The following is a 16,122-nucleotide window of genomic DNA, read 5'->3' as shown; positions in this document are numbered from 1 at the left end:
CCAATTGTATTGTAGCAGTGCAGATGGCACACTAGAAGAGAAGGCTGGATTTTAAAGAAACTCAGACAACTTTCAGGAGGTTTGCAAGTCTTTATTCACCAAGAGACAAACATCCACATCTGTGGTGATGTCGGGCAATAAATTAAGGTCAGATGGGAACAGCTTCAACAACATGAACGCAATTCTAAAACTTTGATGCCCAAGCACAATCATTTGAGATATTTTAACATTAAAGATTGTTACAGTGTGGAGCAGAACATGATGCCTCTAAGATGCTTATTAAAATGCTTATTACATTGCAGTTGAGTATATTTTTGATGGACCTAAATGGAAGTTTGATCTTAGTCAAATTCCTTCTAAATAAAATCCTTATTTGCCTCCTTAAATTAAACTAGAATGGTTGGGCACAATAGGGTGAGAGAGAAGGGGGGAACTTAAAAAAAAAAAAAAAAAAAAAAAAAAAAAAAGCTTGTACCACTGGCTGTGCAACAATAATGCATTAAGAAGGGATTTACTTTGAGAGAAAGTAAACTATACATGGTCCTACATGGCACAGTTAAAAGGCTCCAGAGGTATCACTATATGCTTGTTGGTGACTTTCTTTATATTAAAACAACTTTCATGTTTTGGTTTGAATTTCCTTTATGAAACACAAAAGTCAAGGTCACTTCTGACTGTAAGCAGCAGTTCACATTCAAGTAATGCCCATATTTTGCATTTAAAAAAGAACAAATCAAAGAAAAATATTCACACAGCAGCCTACAGTTAACACATTTCACATAAAATAACATTTCAATCTTAAAAGAGATGTTGAATCCTGACTGCTGTTTCTGCTCCATGCATCATCTGTTCTGTAAACATGTTTTTTTGAATATTCATGAGTCAATGCCAGCGAAAATGTTCAAGCCTCGATGTTGCCATCAAGTACATTGCAAATGTGAAGCATTTGAAAATGTCACACAACAGAACAGTTAAAAACACTGGTTTTCACACTGTAAAAATAGCGTCATTATGAGGTTAAGCAAAAAGTCGAAAATAAAACCATGTCACCCTTAAACTCTGAACTTGGTTGGCCATCATAAACAAGCTGGTTAAACTACAAATCATTTTAAAATCACAACACTTCGACAAAGAAAAGTGCAACGTGAATTCTTCCATGTGCGTAGAAGGGACCTTCCCTGTTATTTAGTTCCCTCAGGCCTCTTGAGAACGGCGACGGAGCTCATTTTACCAGACTTGGCACCTCCACTGTCAGCCTGGAGTTGCACCTCCAACACCGTGAAAATGGAGATCACCTAACGTATAAATCAGAAAAGGGGCTTGTCTATAAAATCAATACATTTCTTTTTCATTTGCAAAAAACCTACTACATGTTGTTGCAGAAAATGCTAAGAAATGTGTGTCAGTGATCTTCACCTGCTCCTGTGGATCCCCTTCAAGCTCTTGTGCCTCCCAAACAAGCGTCAGCTCAGATTTCTTCCCAACCTTTCGATGATAAAATGTCTTCAGGCCCGGCACGTTCTGCAATTTAAACACATAATTACCCCCACTTCTTTCTGGGAACACTTTAAATTGACCTGATTTGGATGAGGCTTACCTTGCAGTAAATTCGCTTCTGCACTCCATAGGACAGAACAAGAACATCGAAGGACTGATCCAGAACTCCCATCACCATGGCCTCAGACTCCAGTGGGCCACATTCCTGGGACATTGAAGTTAACCACACATTGACAGTGGTTTAGATTAGAAGCCATCTTTAAACTACCGCACATTCCTAGGACTCACCTTCACGAAAACACCGAAGAACAACTCGGAGCTCAGTTCACTCACTCTCTTGGCCAGAGTCTTCTTCTGATTACAGTAGGACGCCTGCTTCTGGACTTCATCTGACGACAACCCAAACTTAGCTCTGCGTTCTAAAAAAGATTAAGACTGAAATGAATCGACAACAAAGTGATCTTCGGCAGAGCAGAATAGAGGTGTATATTGAGAGGAATTTAACCATGAAATCAAGGCCGTTTCATTCGTACCTTTTTTCAGTGAGGCAGCCAGAAGACGGTGCACAATGATGTCAGGGTAGCGTCTGATTGGTGATGTGAAGTGAGTGTAAAGAGGAACATTGAGAGCATAATGCTTAAATAACTTCTCCTCCTTGAGAGCGCCTGAACAGAAGTAAAGTGCCATCTAGGAAGGAAATCAAAACAGAGTGCACAAAAGCATTGGATTAATTTCTCTCAACTCCAACAGTTATGTTTGTCAACAGAGAAGTTTATGGGACTCACCTGCATGGGTCTGGAGCACATGTGGGTGAGGACATCTTTTCTGGCAGCTGAATATTCATCATCACCAAGAGTGGTGTGGAGAGTCTTCTGCATGTGTGTGGAAAAAGGTCAAAAATATAGATAACAATCTCACCTTGAAAACTGTGTGCTATTACAGTATACATTCCTTATATTATGGATTTAGAAATATACTAACATGCAGTGCTCCAGCAGAGGAGAAATCAATGTCAATGCCCAACTGGTCACACAGCTCCTGCAGCTCGTCCACCATCTTGGTTTTTGGGGGCGGGTGGCGACGGAGTAATGCTAGCTCTGGAAAGCTCTTGTAAATGTGGCTTGCGGTGGCAATGTTGGCCAGAAGCATGAACTCCTCCACCAACCTAAAAAGCAGGCGTGAGGAAAGGAGAGAAGAGTCACATTTAAAAGCGCCGTGGTTGCTGTGTGGTAGGACTGAAGCTGGTGACGAACTTGTTACTGTCTCTGTAGTGGTACACGTAGCAGCCTTGAGGCATCATTGTCTCCTTGTCTAAAGTGAAAGACAGCTTCAACTGAAACACAGGGAAACAAAGAGCCGTGAGTAAGTCATAATATGCAAGAGAAAGCACGTCGCGGGTTCAAACCTGGTCCAGTCGGAGGGCGCCTCCGGAGAAACGCTGGGCTCTGAGGTTCTTGGCAATGGAGTGTAGGTTCAGCACAGCCTGATGGATCTCATCGATGGGGTGTGCGGGATCTATGGGCGGCAGCTCTCCGGCCTCAAACATTTTGTCTGGAGAATCAATCATGCTTTGAGCGTGGTCGTAGCTCAGCTTCACACAGGAGCGGATTACAGACCTGCCAAACCACTCGCTCAGAATCTAAAACAAGACGGAATGAGAAGAGAAAAGGAACACTGAGCAAATTCATGAAGGAGCTAGTAAATTACTGAGAATTTTTAAAGAAACTATAGTAACCAGTGTGCTCCCAAGCCAAGTGGGAGGAGTCAAGGCAGGCGCTCATAGAGTTGCTACTATGCAACTTCCTGATATATAATGTTAAAGTATATAATATAATTGCCCACCCCCAGCATATTCCCTACTCAGACTGCATGAAATCAGTTCATCACTCCTTGCACTGAAGAGTACTGGTGCGTGTGGCTCCAATACAAAGAGGACATAGAACTTGCCTTCCCCTCAGGTGTGAGCTTCCAAATGACAGAGAAAGTGAGTCTGTCAGTGAGAGGGTTCAGACTGCAGAGTTCCTCACAAAGCAGCCGTGGCAACATGGGGACCACCTAGATTGGATAAGAGTTACCACTGAAGTGAAAATTGCAATTCAACTGCTTTTAAAAAACAAATATTTCACTCACTTTCTGAACCAGGTAGACGCTTGTGGCTCGTTGGCTGGCAGCCATGTCCAAAGCGCTGCCCTCTTTCACAAAATAAGTCACATCGGCGATGTGGACGCCCACCTCGAAATTACCTGTTTTTAAATGACAAAACTGATTTAAGCCTATAAGGTGGCTGGAGAATAATATACAAGAAAGATGTTTACCGTCTGGAAGCAGTTTACAGGAGAGCGCATCATCCAGGTCTCTGGCAGTGGCAGGGTCAATGGAGAAGATACACTCGCTCCTAAAACACAGTATGATTAGTACTTCAACTTATGTGTGCCGATGGTTCCATTGAATGCACCAACCTGAGGTCTTTCCTTCTGCTCAGCTCCTCCGGTGGGATCGACCAGGGAAGATTCTTGGGCAGGCAGTCTAACACTTCGTCAGAGAACTCAGAAAAATCAACATCGCACTCCATCAGAATTCCCTCAGTCTCGGGCTCGATCTCTCCTGCTTGACCAAGTGTCTTCGCCAGTTGACTGAGAGTAAAAAGGAACAAAAGAAAATAGTCAAACTTAAGTCCACGTCATGAAAAGTCTTTTTGGACGCAGCCTCACCCCTCTGCAAAGTTGCTATCTGCAGCCCAGTTAGTAATCCGGCATATAAACAAGGTGTTAGCATAGTCGGCTGAGCGGGTCCGGAAGTCTTCGGGACAGTCACTCAGGGGAACATTTATCCGTGGTACACGGTGGTCAACGGGGGAAAACATAGCAAATGGCTTGTCAGGGAGGAACTTCAGGAAGCCTGTTGCAGCTCTCGAGTGTTGCTTCTCAACAATATACACCACCTTGAACAAGAAACCAAGATTTTATTTTGAAAAACTTACAGGATGGAAACAAACTTATCTCGCCTGCAAGGTTAAACAGCTTTTGGATAGACTGAACAGAATCAACAGCAGTCAACATGAGAGCTCACTTTAGCAGTTTTCTGGAGGATTCCCCCATTGGGCAGTGCACAGTTGTTTTCTGGAAGTTCCTCTATTGACAGCAGACAGCCGGAAAAAAAGAGAAAAAAAAAACAAGTTGACTTTTAACAGAAACACTGAAATTAAATCATTGCAGGAAGTATGAGCTCACTCCGGTCACAACCCTGGTCTTCAACAACCACATCAGAGCGAGTCTTTTGGCCCACATTTTCTCTCTGGGACTCTGGCTCGCTGGCGGCTTCACAATCAGTGTCGGACTTCACCACCTTGACCGATAAAAGCGACTGTGAGAGTTTTATCGGGAAATGAAATTGTTCTGAATGTGAATGAAATGGTTTACCTTCCACTGATCCTGTGGTAGGACCTGAACCACGACTATGTCTCCATTGAGAGCTCTATTCCGAGCTACACACCCATCCAGGAATATATCCCACGTGTTGTCCTGAGGGAAATTACACATTTAATTTTTAAGCTATCGAAACATTACTTTTGTCAGCGTTAAGTTGGTACCAAGACAAGCAATGGGAGCTTACAGGCGATGGGATGAAAGCTTCCTGATACTTTTTGGGGTTGATCCGTAACTGTCCCTGCAGAGGAAGAAACAAAACTCAGTCTTCAGTTTCACTTCAGCCTTCACATCACGACTAATCGAAAGCAATAGCAAGGCACATTTCAAAAGCTCTCTAGCTCCATCTGCAGGCAGAGAAGCTGAACAGTGGGGATAAATCTGAAGCCAAAACCCACACCATCAAGACTGTCTAAACCATACTGAATTCACCAAGAGGCTAATGCAGTACCTGGATGAGTTCTCCTCTTTTAAGGCCATGGGAAACCTCCTCCAAACTCATGTACGGCTCATACACTTGCTTCTTAGGTCCCTTGCCTCCTTGGTTCTTGTTTCGGATTGCTGGAGAACTGCTGGTCGAGGCTGTTTGGGAAAAAGAAAATCATTACTCCAGTACAGGCACGTCAACAAAATGCATTACGAGTAGTTTACTTCGTGGTTGCTGAAGTTTGTTTTTATCACGAGGGGACATGGACCTTGCCATCTCAGCATCCACATCCGATTTCAGAATTCCAACTTGCTCCTCTTCTGCCTGTTGTGTAGAGCTCTTCTTCCTGTTCCTTTTCTTTTTGCTTTTCTCTTGGTCGGGAGAGCGAGTGCGATCCTTCTCGACAGGCATTTCCTTATTCTCTAAATCCTGTTTGGCCTCCTTGTTTTTCTTTTGAATTTTTGACTCACATGCCAGCACAGCACTTAACTCCTCCCCTGACTCAATATCTCCATCAATGCTGGTGGTAGTGTCTCTTCTCTGCCCCTGCCGTTTGTCAAATACACCTTGCTTTATTGGTCTGTCTTGCTTTGAGTTTTGGATGTTTAGCTTCTCCATGTACAAAGAAAGTGAGCTTTCTCCTCCGCCTTTCATGGAGGACGGCGAGAAGTCACTTGAATCTGAGAAATCTTGAGCCATTTCGTTTCTTCGCTGAGGTATGTTGAGCCTTTCAGTTTGAGATGTCGCTGATGTGCTTGGCAAACTCGACCTCTCTTTCGCATATTGTTCTAGATAGAGGTTAAATTTTTTACTGCTGTGCTGACTGAGAAGTTTGGCGTAGGCATCTTTTTGAGGTGGCGTGCTCGTCCGAGTCTGGCCGCGCTTTCCGTCTTTGTTGGGGTTTTGCTTGTTGGACTGTAGAGGCGAATCCATAACTAGAGTCATAAATGCAGATAAGTCAGTATGTTCGAATCAATGCTGTGATTGAATAACACTTAAATGACACATACGACGAGTGAAAGTATAAGACTCGAGGTTTTCTTAATAGTCAGGAATCTATTGAGACGCAAAATGTCATGTCAAATAAAAACAGGTTTAAATAACTACTTGCGTCATTGATGTAAACAACCGGTCCGCTCTGGTACCTAACATGAATTTCATGACAAACAAAATAGTTGGCTATACAAGCAAAACAACATCAAAGACGGCATCGACACTGTTAGGTATATTATATCGAGACAAACATTACCGTCGCTCTTGTTGCTGAAGTTGTGCAAGTACACAGATGTTAGCTTAGCACCCGCACCTCCCCGTTCTGTTAGCTTGCTTCTTCTTCCTTTTGTGCTACGCGTGAGCGGGAAACTGGCTTGAGTTTCACTTACGCCACCTACAGGTTTGGAATATGAAGCGGTTCATTCCAAACCCACTTTTAAACACGGTGAAGAGCGCGACTCCTCCATTCGGCTTCGAGGCTTGAAAAGGAGCTGAGAGAAGAATAAATTGTATAATCGTTGAATATGAAAAATTATATAGCCGGTCTCAGTCAGCAGGTCCATTATTCGTGACTGACTGACTCTGTTTCAAACGTCTCCATTTGAACAAACACATGAAAATAGAATAAAATAAAATTGTGATGCAACGACCGCTTTTGCAAGTTTTATACTGTTAAATCGTATATAAGTGTCTTTAATGTTGCCAAATGCGGCCATGTTTTCACAATAAATAAAACACCGCTCAAAAGCAACAATGTGATTATATATAATTTGATAGAAAGTTTCAATCGAATGAACTAATGAATAACAAAAGTGGCCGCTAATTTCCTTAAATCCCATGAATTCAACACTACCAGCAACACGTTTGCGCAAACATAAATGTAACCTCTAGAGGGAAGCAAAGGTCAATTTAGAGTCCATTATTTCGTTATCGTTTTGTGCTGAGAGAATTTGGTCATTTTACAGTCGTTTAAAAATGTATAAACAGTTATATAGTATAAAATAGTCGCTGGTATTATTGGATATTTTATAAGGCTGGTGATGCTTTATTATTGAGTGACCCCGACAAACATTTTTATTCATTTTATTTTTATTTAAAACGAAGACAGCAGAAAATGAATAAATCAGTAGATGCCATCTTTTTTTCTTTTTTGTCTTTTTTAAATCTTATATGCATGACGGACTAAGCATCCATGTTTAAGATTGTAGTTCATTCTAGATATTATATAATATTTTCAGATTTAAAGCTTTCCCTTGAATGTTAAAAGGATTTCATCTTTAGTTGATGGAAATAAGACATGGATCCCTACTATTTTGCTATTACTATTTTACTTTTCTCAGCTAATGCATCTAAACCAGGAGTCTTAAAGTTTGCTCATTTGTGTTAGCTATGAAACATGACAGCATTAAACTTTGATGTCAAGTATTTGTGTTGACATCTTCCTGGCCTTGAATGGCCCTCGGGCCGCAAGTTTGAGATGCACAATTGAAATATTTAACCATCAATGAAGTTAACAACACCTTGAAGAGGTCAGTCTTCAGAAAAACGTGGGTGATGGTAGGGTTGGTACCGCAATAGCTAATGATGTTGCGCTTGCACGAACCCAAGTTGTAGAGCATGTAGATGAAGCAGCAAACGCTCATCAAATATTCACCAGGCCAGGGGAGGCAGTGCAGCTTCTAGAAGAAACAGAGGGAGCAGTAACAGCCACTTCATACAGCTTTAGTTCCTCTGATGCGTCCCCTCGTCTTTCATCTCCAGCCCTCCGAACCTTCCACTTGCAATCACCAACGCACACCATATTTATAGAATCCCAAAGGCCGACTGGTCATTTATTTGTTCAAGAGTCCATGTAAGATACTTTCATGAAGTGCTTGAGGCTTCTCACTCCAATGTAGAGGTGCAATCACCAGTAAATGAGAGGCTGAAAGGGTTCATCAGACTGGAAGTGTTCGGCTTAAAGATAATTAATACTTAGATATGCTGCAGGGCCACGCTATATGACCTTCTAGATAATGAGCACTTGGCATTCTGAGGAGGTTTAAAGGCTTTTTCTCCGTCGGTCTATAATGACAGTGTGAGGATTCAGTCTTGGCAGATAGTCAACTCTGTCCTATAGGTACACACCAAAGCACCCAATTGTTAAAGGCTTCTTTTAACTGTTTGAAGTTAATATATTCAAAGAGAGCATTTCCCCTGTATTGGTACAGACTGAATCTCGTATATTTTTCTGACTTTAACATACACATGCTTGGATGCGTTCTGTGCTTTAAATCCCTGCAATAAACAAGATGAAGTGCAGAAGTTTTGTATCTCGGGTTCGGGATTCATTTGTGGTGGGGGCACCGGTGCATGAGGCCGACTGCAGCAAAGGAAATGGGTTTACTCTGCGGCGTTGTACAGCTGAACAAAAACACAGCTACCTCATTCACAGGTTCAGAACTCCTGGTGATAGAAAAAGATCCATCAGCTAAAATGAATACTGAAGGACCCAACATGAAGATGGATGATGTGACTCAGAGCTACCTCAATCTCAAAAGTACGCCTAAAAAAGAGGTTTATAAAGCTACAGGGGCGGACGGTAAATATCCCACGGATTTCTTCCACAGCTCAGTCATCCGCCGATTACAACCACTGTTTTGTCTTGACTCTAATAATGTGTTTTGCTACTAGAAAACTGCAATTACTAAAACAAGGCCAAACTAAATCTGATCTGAATCTTGGTTTTAATTTTAATGACATTTTTATTGGCAAGAAATCTAGAAAACTGATCATTGCAACCACTGCAAGTCTGGAGTTCATCCAGAATTTGGTCTAAACTAAATCACATTTCTTTAATGTTGAGCTGACTGTTTGCCAAGGTCCTATTAAAATGATTTAAATGATTTGGTCCCAGAGCCTTGGGTTTAACTGTAAATTCTATGATTCATAAATAATGTGATAGGTGTAGATATTGAAGAAGAGTCACTTCTGGCAGTGCGTTTATGTAACTTTACAAGTTCAAGTCCGTCTTTCCTTCGCTTAAACTTCCAAAAACTATATGTATATATAGCTTAATTCTTGGCCGCGCCTCAGTGTACCAGCAACACCACCACCTGCCGTTCTCCTTCTCTTGCTTGACGCTCTCGTTTCAGCACTGGACAGCTCCGGCTCCGCCCACCTCCGGCTGACGGGCAGCAGGAATCAACCACACGCTGAAGTGGGCGACACCTCAGGTGGCCTATTGGCACATTTGAGTGGGAGGGGCAGATTTCAATAAACATTTGCTCCCAGCCGCGTCATCTCCACTCCGCTCACATGGACCTGTCGGCGGTGGTGAGATGAGGAGCGCGATGGCGAGGGAGAATTACGGAGCTCGTCGGTCCGGACGGTTGTCCGCACTTGTGATTGAGGCAGAAAGTCTTTTCCTGGAGTGACTGTCGTCTTCACCGGTCTCTGTCTCCGATGAGGAGAAGAAGAGCGGGGTTTTGGGTCGCACCGCCGGACTTTTCCCAAATGGTTTTAGCGCGATTCCTGTGAGGCAAGCATGGCTCTGCTGGTGGTCCCGCTGCTCCTGCAAACTGGACTCGTTTTGGGGTCAAACTACGGTTACGTGGAGTGGTCCGACAACGAGAAGGACGACAGGAACACTGTTGTTTTCAGCACCCAAAACATCAACAGGGAGCCGCCCCATCACCCGACGTACTACCACCCGCATCCCGCCACGGAGCGTCCGGTGGTGGCGCACAAGATAGAGGAGGAGCTGCCGAGGGTGGTGACCGCCTTCCTGCACACCGGGGACTCCTCCGCGCTCAGACAGGTCAACTGCTCCAAGAGGTACGAGCTCAGGAGCCTGCGTGGGGGCCTCCACGTCGCGTCTCATTATTCCCTCCACAGCGTCCTGGACACGCTGGCCCACGCCACCAACTACTTGAACACGATCCTGCAGACCAACAGGTCCAAAGAGCAGACCCTGCAGAGGGACATCCAGTGGTATCACGCTTTAGTTCAGAGCATCATAGAAGGGGACCCCAAAATCCACAGAGCAGTCGTGACTTTCCACCTGGAACAGCAAGGCCCTGGCCCCCACATATTCCTGCAGGCGACAAGAGCCCATAATGAGGTGGTTCTTCAGGACCTATCTGGGTCAGCACATAAGCACCTGAAGGAGCAGAGCCCGGAGGCCGACTGGTTTTATGAGTTCAGAGACAGGAGGAGGCCACACATGCACAGAAGAGCCCCGGACACGCCTGAAACCAAAAGTGGCGTCTACCTGCTGGACAAAAACCAAATCAAGTGGTCACCTCCGTACCTGGAGTGTGAGCATGGAACCTTCGTGCCGTTCTGGCTGCTCACTCTATCAGCCGGGTTCTATGGAGTGAAGAGAAACTCAGCACCGGAGTTCAGGTGAGACAAAAGTTTCTCTTGGATACATCAGGGGTGAGCATGCAAAATCCTTTTATGACAATGTGTCAAACACCAGGCCCGGGGGCCAAATATGACCCTCCAAGTCGCGTGATGTGACATACAAGGCTTTATACAAGAAAAGTCGGCTGGAAAATAACATGTAATTCAAATTTTAAACCACTATAAAACTGTTAAAAACAACTAATTTGGAAAACAGTTGGGGGAAATTTCTTGGGGGGGACATTACTAAATGAAAATGATCCGTAAATAAAGGATGAAATAAATACTGTAATGTGAAGTGTATCGACTATCAGCTGCTGTCAATCACAGTCACACCAGATGATCATTATCAAGTTGAGCTCCTGCCAGTAAGTGCCAGTAAGCGATTCGAGTGGTTGCAAAGAGGGCGTTGTATAAGTGTTGTACAAGTTAATTATGTGGTAAGAGAGTGTTTCACGTCAATATCACAGGAAGATTTGAGTGAGCTGCAATTAAGGTGTGTAATTTTAGTGTCCCGAAGGCTCATTGTTCGCAGAAAGAAAGTGATTTTGGTGAGATTCCCCTCTAGACTCCTGGAAGTGTGTGGGACGTCGGCGGTGTAGCGGCAGCTTCACACAGGCAGGTAGCCATTTCTCTTTTAAAACGCTCTCCAGCCAGAACACAGCTGCTTATCTCCCCTGCAGCCTTCAGTCTAATGGTTTCCCTTGATTTACAAAGTGTTCAGACTCTGGTGAAGGATCTTGGCTGGCTGCAGCATTAAAACGCATAAGGAGCTCATGTTCCAGGTGTCCAGTTCAGGGGTGTCTAAAATCAATTACGTCGTGAATAAACAATGAATGATGAACAAGAGCAATTGAATTCCGTCGGTGCACTTATCTCTGTGTCTGGTGATGATGTGCACTTCAATGTACCTTATTGTTGGAAGAGCTTGACAGCAGTTCTTGGTAGAACTTTGACATATTTGTGTCTGTAAACTAAGCCTTATGGAAAAGCTTCTTCTTCTACTGGCTTTTGTCACAAGAGTTCTTCATGTCTTCACCACTCCATGAACCTCTTTAGTTTCCCTCTTCCCCTTTTTCCTGATAGCTGTGACTTTGTCTCCAAACTTTTCATCATTTCTTTTTTTCTCCAAGTGAGAACCTCAGTATCTCTATCTCCTCTGTTTTCTCACAAAATCAGTGGCAGTTCTGACTTCTTAATCCACTCTTGCTTCTACTGTTCTATCATACATCAGTCGTCTCCACCCGTTCCACCAGGATTGCACCCTCTTCTTCACCTCCTTTGACTTCTACCATTTTTGTTTTCATGGCCTCATCTTCCACCATGTTCACTTTTCTCCCACCTTTCCTTATACTCATCTTATTCTACGTTGCTGCCTTCCATTCCTCATCCCTCCACCTCCTTCATGCCCACTACATCATCTCCAAACATCATGGTCCCTGGAGACTCTTCGCTAACTTCATCTGTCATCAGCCCATCACCACTGAATACAAACTTTATAAGTAAGGCTAACTGGGCCAATGAAGACTCTGACTAGAGCAGTAATGAAGGAAGTAATCTATGCATAGTAATACAAGCTAGTACAGTGCAAGAAATACTTATATATATCTTATCTCAGAAAATGTGCTTAAAAAGTTTACAATTTAATAAGAAATTTTTATTATTTATTATTTACGTTTATAATAATGGAATATGACTGTGTTCAAATTTATAATTCTCAAGCTATTTTCAACATTACATTTTTCGTCTTGAATGAGTTATTACTTAAAAAAAACCCTTCATCAACGGCATCACCAATCCCTATAGAGATGTAGGTGTTGTTATTGCTCTGCTCTCCATCACATAATATTGAGCCCCCAGTCATTTACCGGATAATGGATATGGCTCTTGCATATTTAATTTCATTCATGGTAATGAATTGGATTTGCACCCTCAACCTGACAGAAATATGTCTCCAGAGGAGCAGTTGTTTTGCCCACCTTGTAGAATCCTTCAAAGTTCTTTTCAGCTCTGTGATAAGAGTTCTAAAAATAGCAAGTTGTAGCTTTCTCTGGAGGAAAAAAAAAAAACAAAACCCCACACATTTTAATATTGTGACATGCTCCTTCTTCTACTTAATGTTTTTTTTTAATTTACATTCACTTCAAAGTTCAATTGTGCATTGTCTCTTCAATGTTTAGATGGAATAAAATGCAGGGACGTGGTTCCCTCGAACATCAGTGGGACGTAACAGCATTGAGTAGTTGGCAAAGTGGGCCAGTGAAAATCAGCCTTAATTTTGATGTTGAATGAGAGCATCTGAAACCCACACAGCCACATGGATGCAGCAGCTTTCCTCCGTTGGTTTGTTCCACTTCCCTGCAGGCAGATGGAGGTCACAGATGTCAGGCTCGTCCACAAAAACACAGAAAATGGAAGACAATGGGTTTCACATGTTTTGAAAAGGACAATTGGGTTTATGCTAAAAAAAAAAAAGGAAGTGTTGTTGCTCACTCCATGCTACTTTAATAGCAGCATTTTCTCTAGAATCTTGCCTCTTCATATTATGTAATACATTCTTTTATTCACTTACATTTCTGTACTCTCAATGTCACACATCCTAATTGAGGCCGCTGACAGTAAATTGATTTTGTAAATAACACGTAAATATATTCAAATGAAAAACCCTCAAGAATTAAAATGTATCGTTTTTATGAGAAAATATTAGAATGACTCCTTGGATTGAAGTGATTTCCTGTTCCCAACTCACGGGTTCAAATCCAAGTTAATGCAACTCTGAGTTTGGAGCAGACTTGGCTTCTTCCTGAGGGAAATTCGTCTTCTCTGCTTTGCATGGGCTTCCTCTGTGGGCACTCTGGTTTCCTCCCACCTTCCAACAACACGTGGTTGTTGTGTCTCTTGCCTGGTGACTTTGTGCAAGATTAAAGGCTGTAGAAAACTAGTGTATTGAATATTTCAGAACAGTTTACTTATTTCTCTTGGCAGAAAAAGAACAGTATTAATATATAATGTTATATATAATACAACATGCTCTTTGACTGATCTTACCTTCTCGGAAAAAGTCAGCTTTACAAAGAAAAATCTCCATTTAGTTATCGAGGGGACCAAAGACAAGAGAGCTGCAAAACTAAATCCGTGTTGCTTCTTAACGGTAAATGATAAAAAAAATAATGGATTCATATACTGGTAGAATTTGAGGAATGCCTTCTGACAACATACAGCCTGAAAATTATGGCTCAGAAATGTTTTCTCTCAGCTCCTGAAATAGTAAACAAAAGCGGTCATTATGAAGGAGACAAGCGTACGTTGACAAAAACAAGTTAGATGGAAACGTTTTGATTTTCAGTCATGCCCATTTAATGAGTGCAGAACCATCCCTCTAACCCTCCCACCCCCCACCCTCACCAGCAGTACTTCCGTTCTTCATTTAAAGTGATTTCCCCTCGCGATTCTCCCTCCGACCCTCTTGCTCCCTCATTATTCCTTGTCTCCCACATGGCCTCTTACCATTTCTTCTCCTCTCCGTTTATTATGGCAGAGGTGTCGTGAGAGTCGACGTGAACCTGCAGGATGTGGACATCGACCAGTGCTCCAACAGCGGGTGGTTTGCTGGGACTCACCGCTGCAACCTCACCAGTATGGAGGTAAGAATGAACCCAATTGTGGGCGGGGCATACAAACCCATGTCTAGCTCATGAGGCAGTTAAAATGCTAGGATGGGAAGAGAGAACATCTGTTGCCTCGTGCTGTAAACTGTGGTCTATATGTATTGTCGTACCAAAAACGTCTTTTTGGTTCTTGTTATTAATGAACTTTGTCTAAAGTGTCATGTAGTTCTGATGTTGAGATGGTGTTTTGTTCTCCAAAGAGTCACGTTTTTACTTGCGAAATGCTCACAGTCCGATACAGGTATGGCGTCAACAGGCAAGTGCACGTTTCCAGGCAAACAACAACAACAACCGTTTACTTCTGGCCTGTATTGTCACCCACTGAACACCTCTCAGGCCACAGTTCAACTGCCTCAGGGTACTGCCTTGGTGCAAGAGTGGAATGCAGTGCCTCAGGACATTATTTAGGGCAGTGATTCTTAACAATGGTTGGGCTATGAGCGCCACCCCTAGAGGGCCGCTAGAAGTTTTTTTGTTTTACACCTTGGGGCTGCGAGGTCCACGAGACGCTCAGTTTTAATACATTAGCCACATATGGTGGCAGTAGTGTGTCTCTGAATTGACTTGACAGCTGCAAGTCTGTGACAGTAATAAGCTATGGAGAAGTTCTTGAAAAGAAAAAATGCTAAAGACAGTGATGGCGCTCCCCCCAAAAGTAAAAACTGTTCATGAAAGCACCTGTTGGAGCAGTTTTGGAAATTTATTAGATACTTTCATTTACACTTCACTGATATCTTCTTTGGAGTTTAAATAGAATATATTTTTATTTTTATTTTTTTCAGAATTGTATTCTGTTTTTTTCCAATTTTCTCAACAGTTTGCATCAAGTGTGTTTTTTTTTCTTTTTTTCTTTAGTTTTTTAGATTTGATGAACATGACTTGCACTTGGTTCTGCTGCTGGTTGGACAACAAATAAACATCTTTGCCATGATCACATGGTTTCATGTCATTTCAAGGTTTGAAAAAAGGTTTGTTTACGTGTAAGTAGACAAAATATGGTTATTAATCACAAATGAAATCAAGAGTAATGAATCAGTTCTAATACTTGAACAGTCCCATTTGTGCTGGGAAAGTTGGGCCCCGAGATCAAAAAGGTTAAGAACCCCTGATTTAGAGGCTCAGCTTCTATTGATGTTAACGGTGGTCATGCAGGCTTTCCCATGTGGACCACATCGTCTACACGGTTCATGTTTGCTCATTAATCCAGTCTTCTATAACTGGTATAATCTCACTATATTTCAGTGGTTGGAGCACAAGTTATCCAGGAGAAATCTGTTGAGGAGGTGTCTGAAAATATGCTGGCATTGCGGAACAGTGTCCCCTGATTCAGTCACCAAGTGTGCAAACATCCATCCAACATTTTCTTCCAGAGCAAACGGAAAAGTCCCAGACTGATTGATCCTACACACCCTCACTTGTTCCCTTGATGTATCACAGAAATGCCTGCAGTCCCCGAAAGTGGCTGCTCAGGCATGCAAAACATGTCACTGGTCATGTGATGTATAATAAATTCAGTGTAATGGATTGCTGCAAGATGTGTTGAATAATTGACCAGGTTCTTTGTCTGTGTGCCTCCGCCATCTCTGTCTGTTGGTCTGCATGAGGAGAACAGAGGAAAACATTTTTCATCATCATCCTTTCTACTAGCCTGCCATTTTCATCCCGATCTATTTTATTGCCTGCCCAGTGAATGGTTAAGTCATTTCTGTGAATGGTCTCCTTTGAC

General features: G+C 42.7%; 2 protein-coding genes across 2 annotated transcripts in view; one reads left to right on the top strand and one right to left on the bottom strand.

The window, feature by feature from the left end:
- Positions 1-79: 79 nt before the first annotated feature.
- On the bottom strand, positions 80-6,751 carry dis3l2 (DIS3 like 3'-5' exoribonuclease 2). Its single transcript, XM_053882905.1, has 21 exons — positions 6,599-6,751; positions 5,574-6,284; positions 5,374-5,504; positions 5,110-5,163; positions 4,917-5,018; positions 4,728-4,842; positions 4,567-4,628; positions 4,209-4,438; positions 3,957-4,130; positions 3,813-3,892; positions 3,628-3,740; positions 3,445-3,552; positions 2,903-3,136; positions 2,751-2,830; positions 2,479-2,662; positions 2,283-2,369; positions 2,031-2,184; positions 1,786-1,916; positions 1,598-1,702; positions 1,417-1,521; positions 80-1,295 (listed from the first exon to the last, which is right to left on the bottom strand). Exons 2-21 carry the CDS (start codon positions 6,280-6,282, stop codon positions 1,182-1,184), a joined length of 3,072 nt encoding a protein of 1,023 aa, XP_053738880.1. The 5' UTR covers positions 6,283-6,284; positions 6,599-6,751; the 3' UTR covers positions 80-1,181.
- A 2,893-nt stretch (positions 6,752-9,644) lies between these two features.
- LOC128769409 (probable G-protein coupled receptor 158) overlaps positions 9,645-16,122 on the top strand; it is a 38,429-nt gene continuing 31,951 nt past the window's right edge. The window contains exons 1-2 of the mRNA XM_053883100.1: positions 9,645-10,728; positions 14,267-14,372. Coding sequence (XP_053739075.1) covers positions 9,869-10,728; positions 14,267-14,372 — 966 coding nt within the window. The 5' untranslated portion in view covers positions 9,645-9,868. The remainder of the gene's footprint in view (positions 10,729-14,266; positions 14,373-16,122) is intronic.

This window comes from Synchiropus splendidus, chromosome 13, assembly GCF_027744825.2.
Source record: "Synchiropus splendidus isolate RoL2022-P1 chromosome 13, RoL_Sspl_1.0, whole genome shotgun sequence".
Taxonomy (NCBI): Eukaryota; Metazoa; Chordata; class Actinopteri; order Syngnathiformes; family Callionymidae; genus Synchiropus; species Synchiropus splendidus.
The sequence above is the reverse complement of the archived record's forward strand: the minus strand, read 5'-3'. Positions and strand labels throughout refer to the sequence as shown.

Coding starts and splice junctions, on each gene's coding strand:
- dis3l2 (XM_053882905.1), bottom strand. CDS start 6,282: ATGGATTCGCCTCTACAGTCCAACAAGCAAAACCCCAACAAAGACGGA. Junction 5,505..5,573: donor CAAACTTCAGCAACCACGAA/GTAAACTACTCG, acceptor TTTCCCAAACAG/CCTCGACCAGCAGTTCTCCA. Junction 3,893..3,956: donor AGCAGAAGGAAAGACCTCAG/GTTGGTGCATTC, acceptor ACTGTGTTTTAG/GAGCGAGTGTATCTTCTCCA.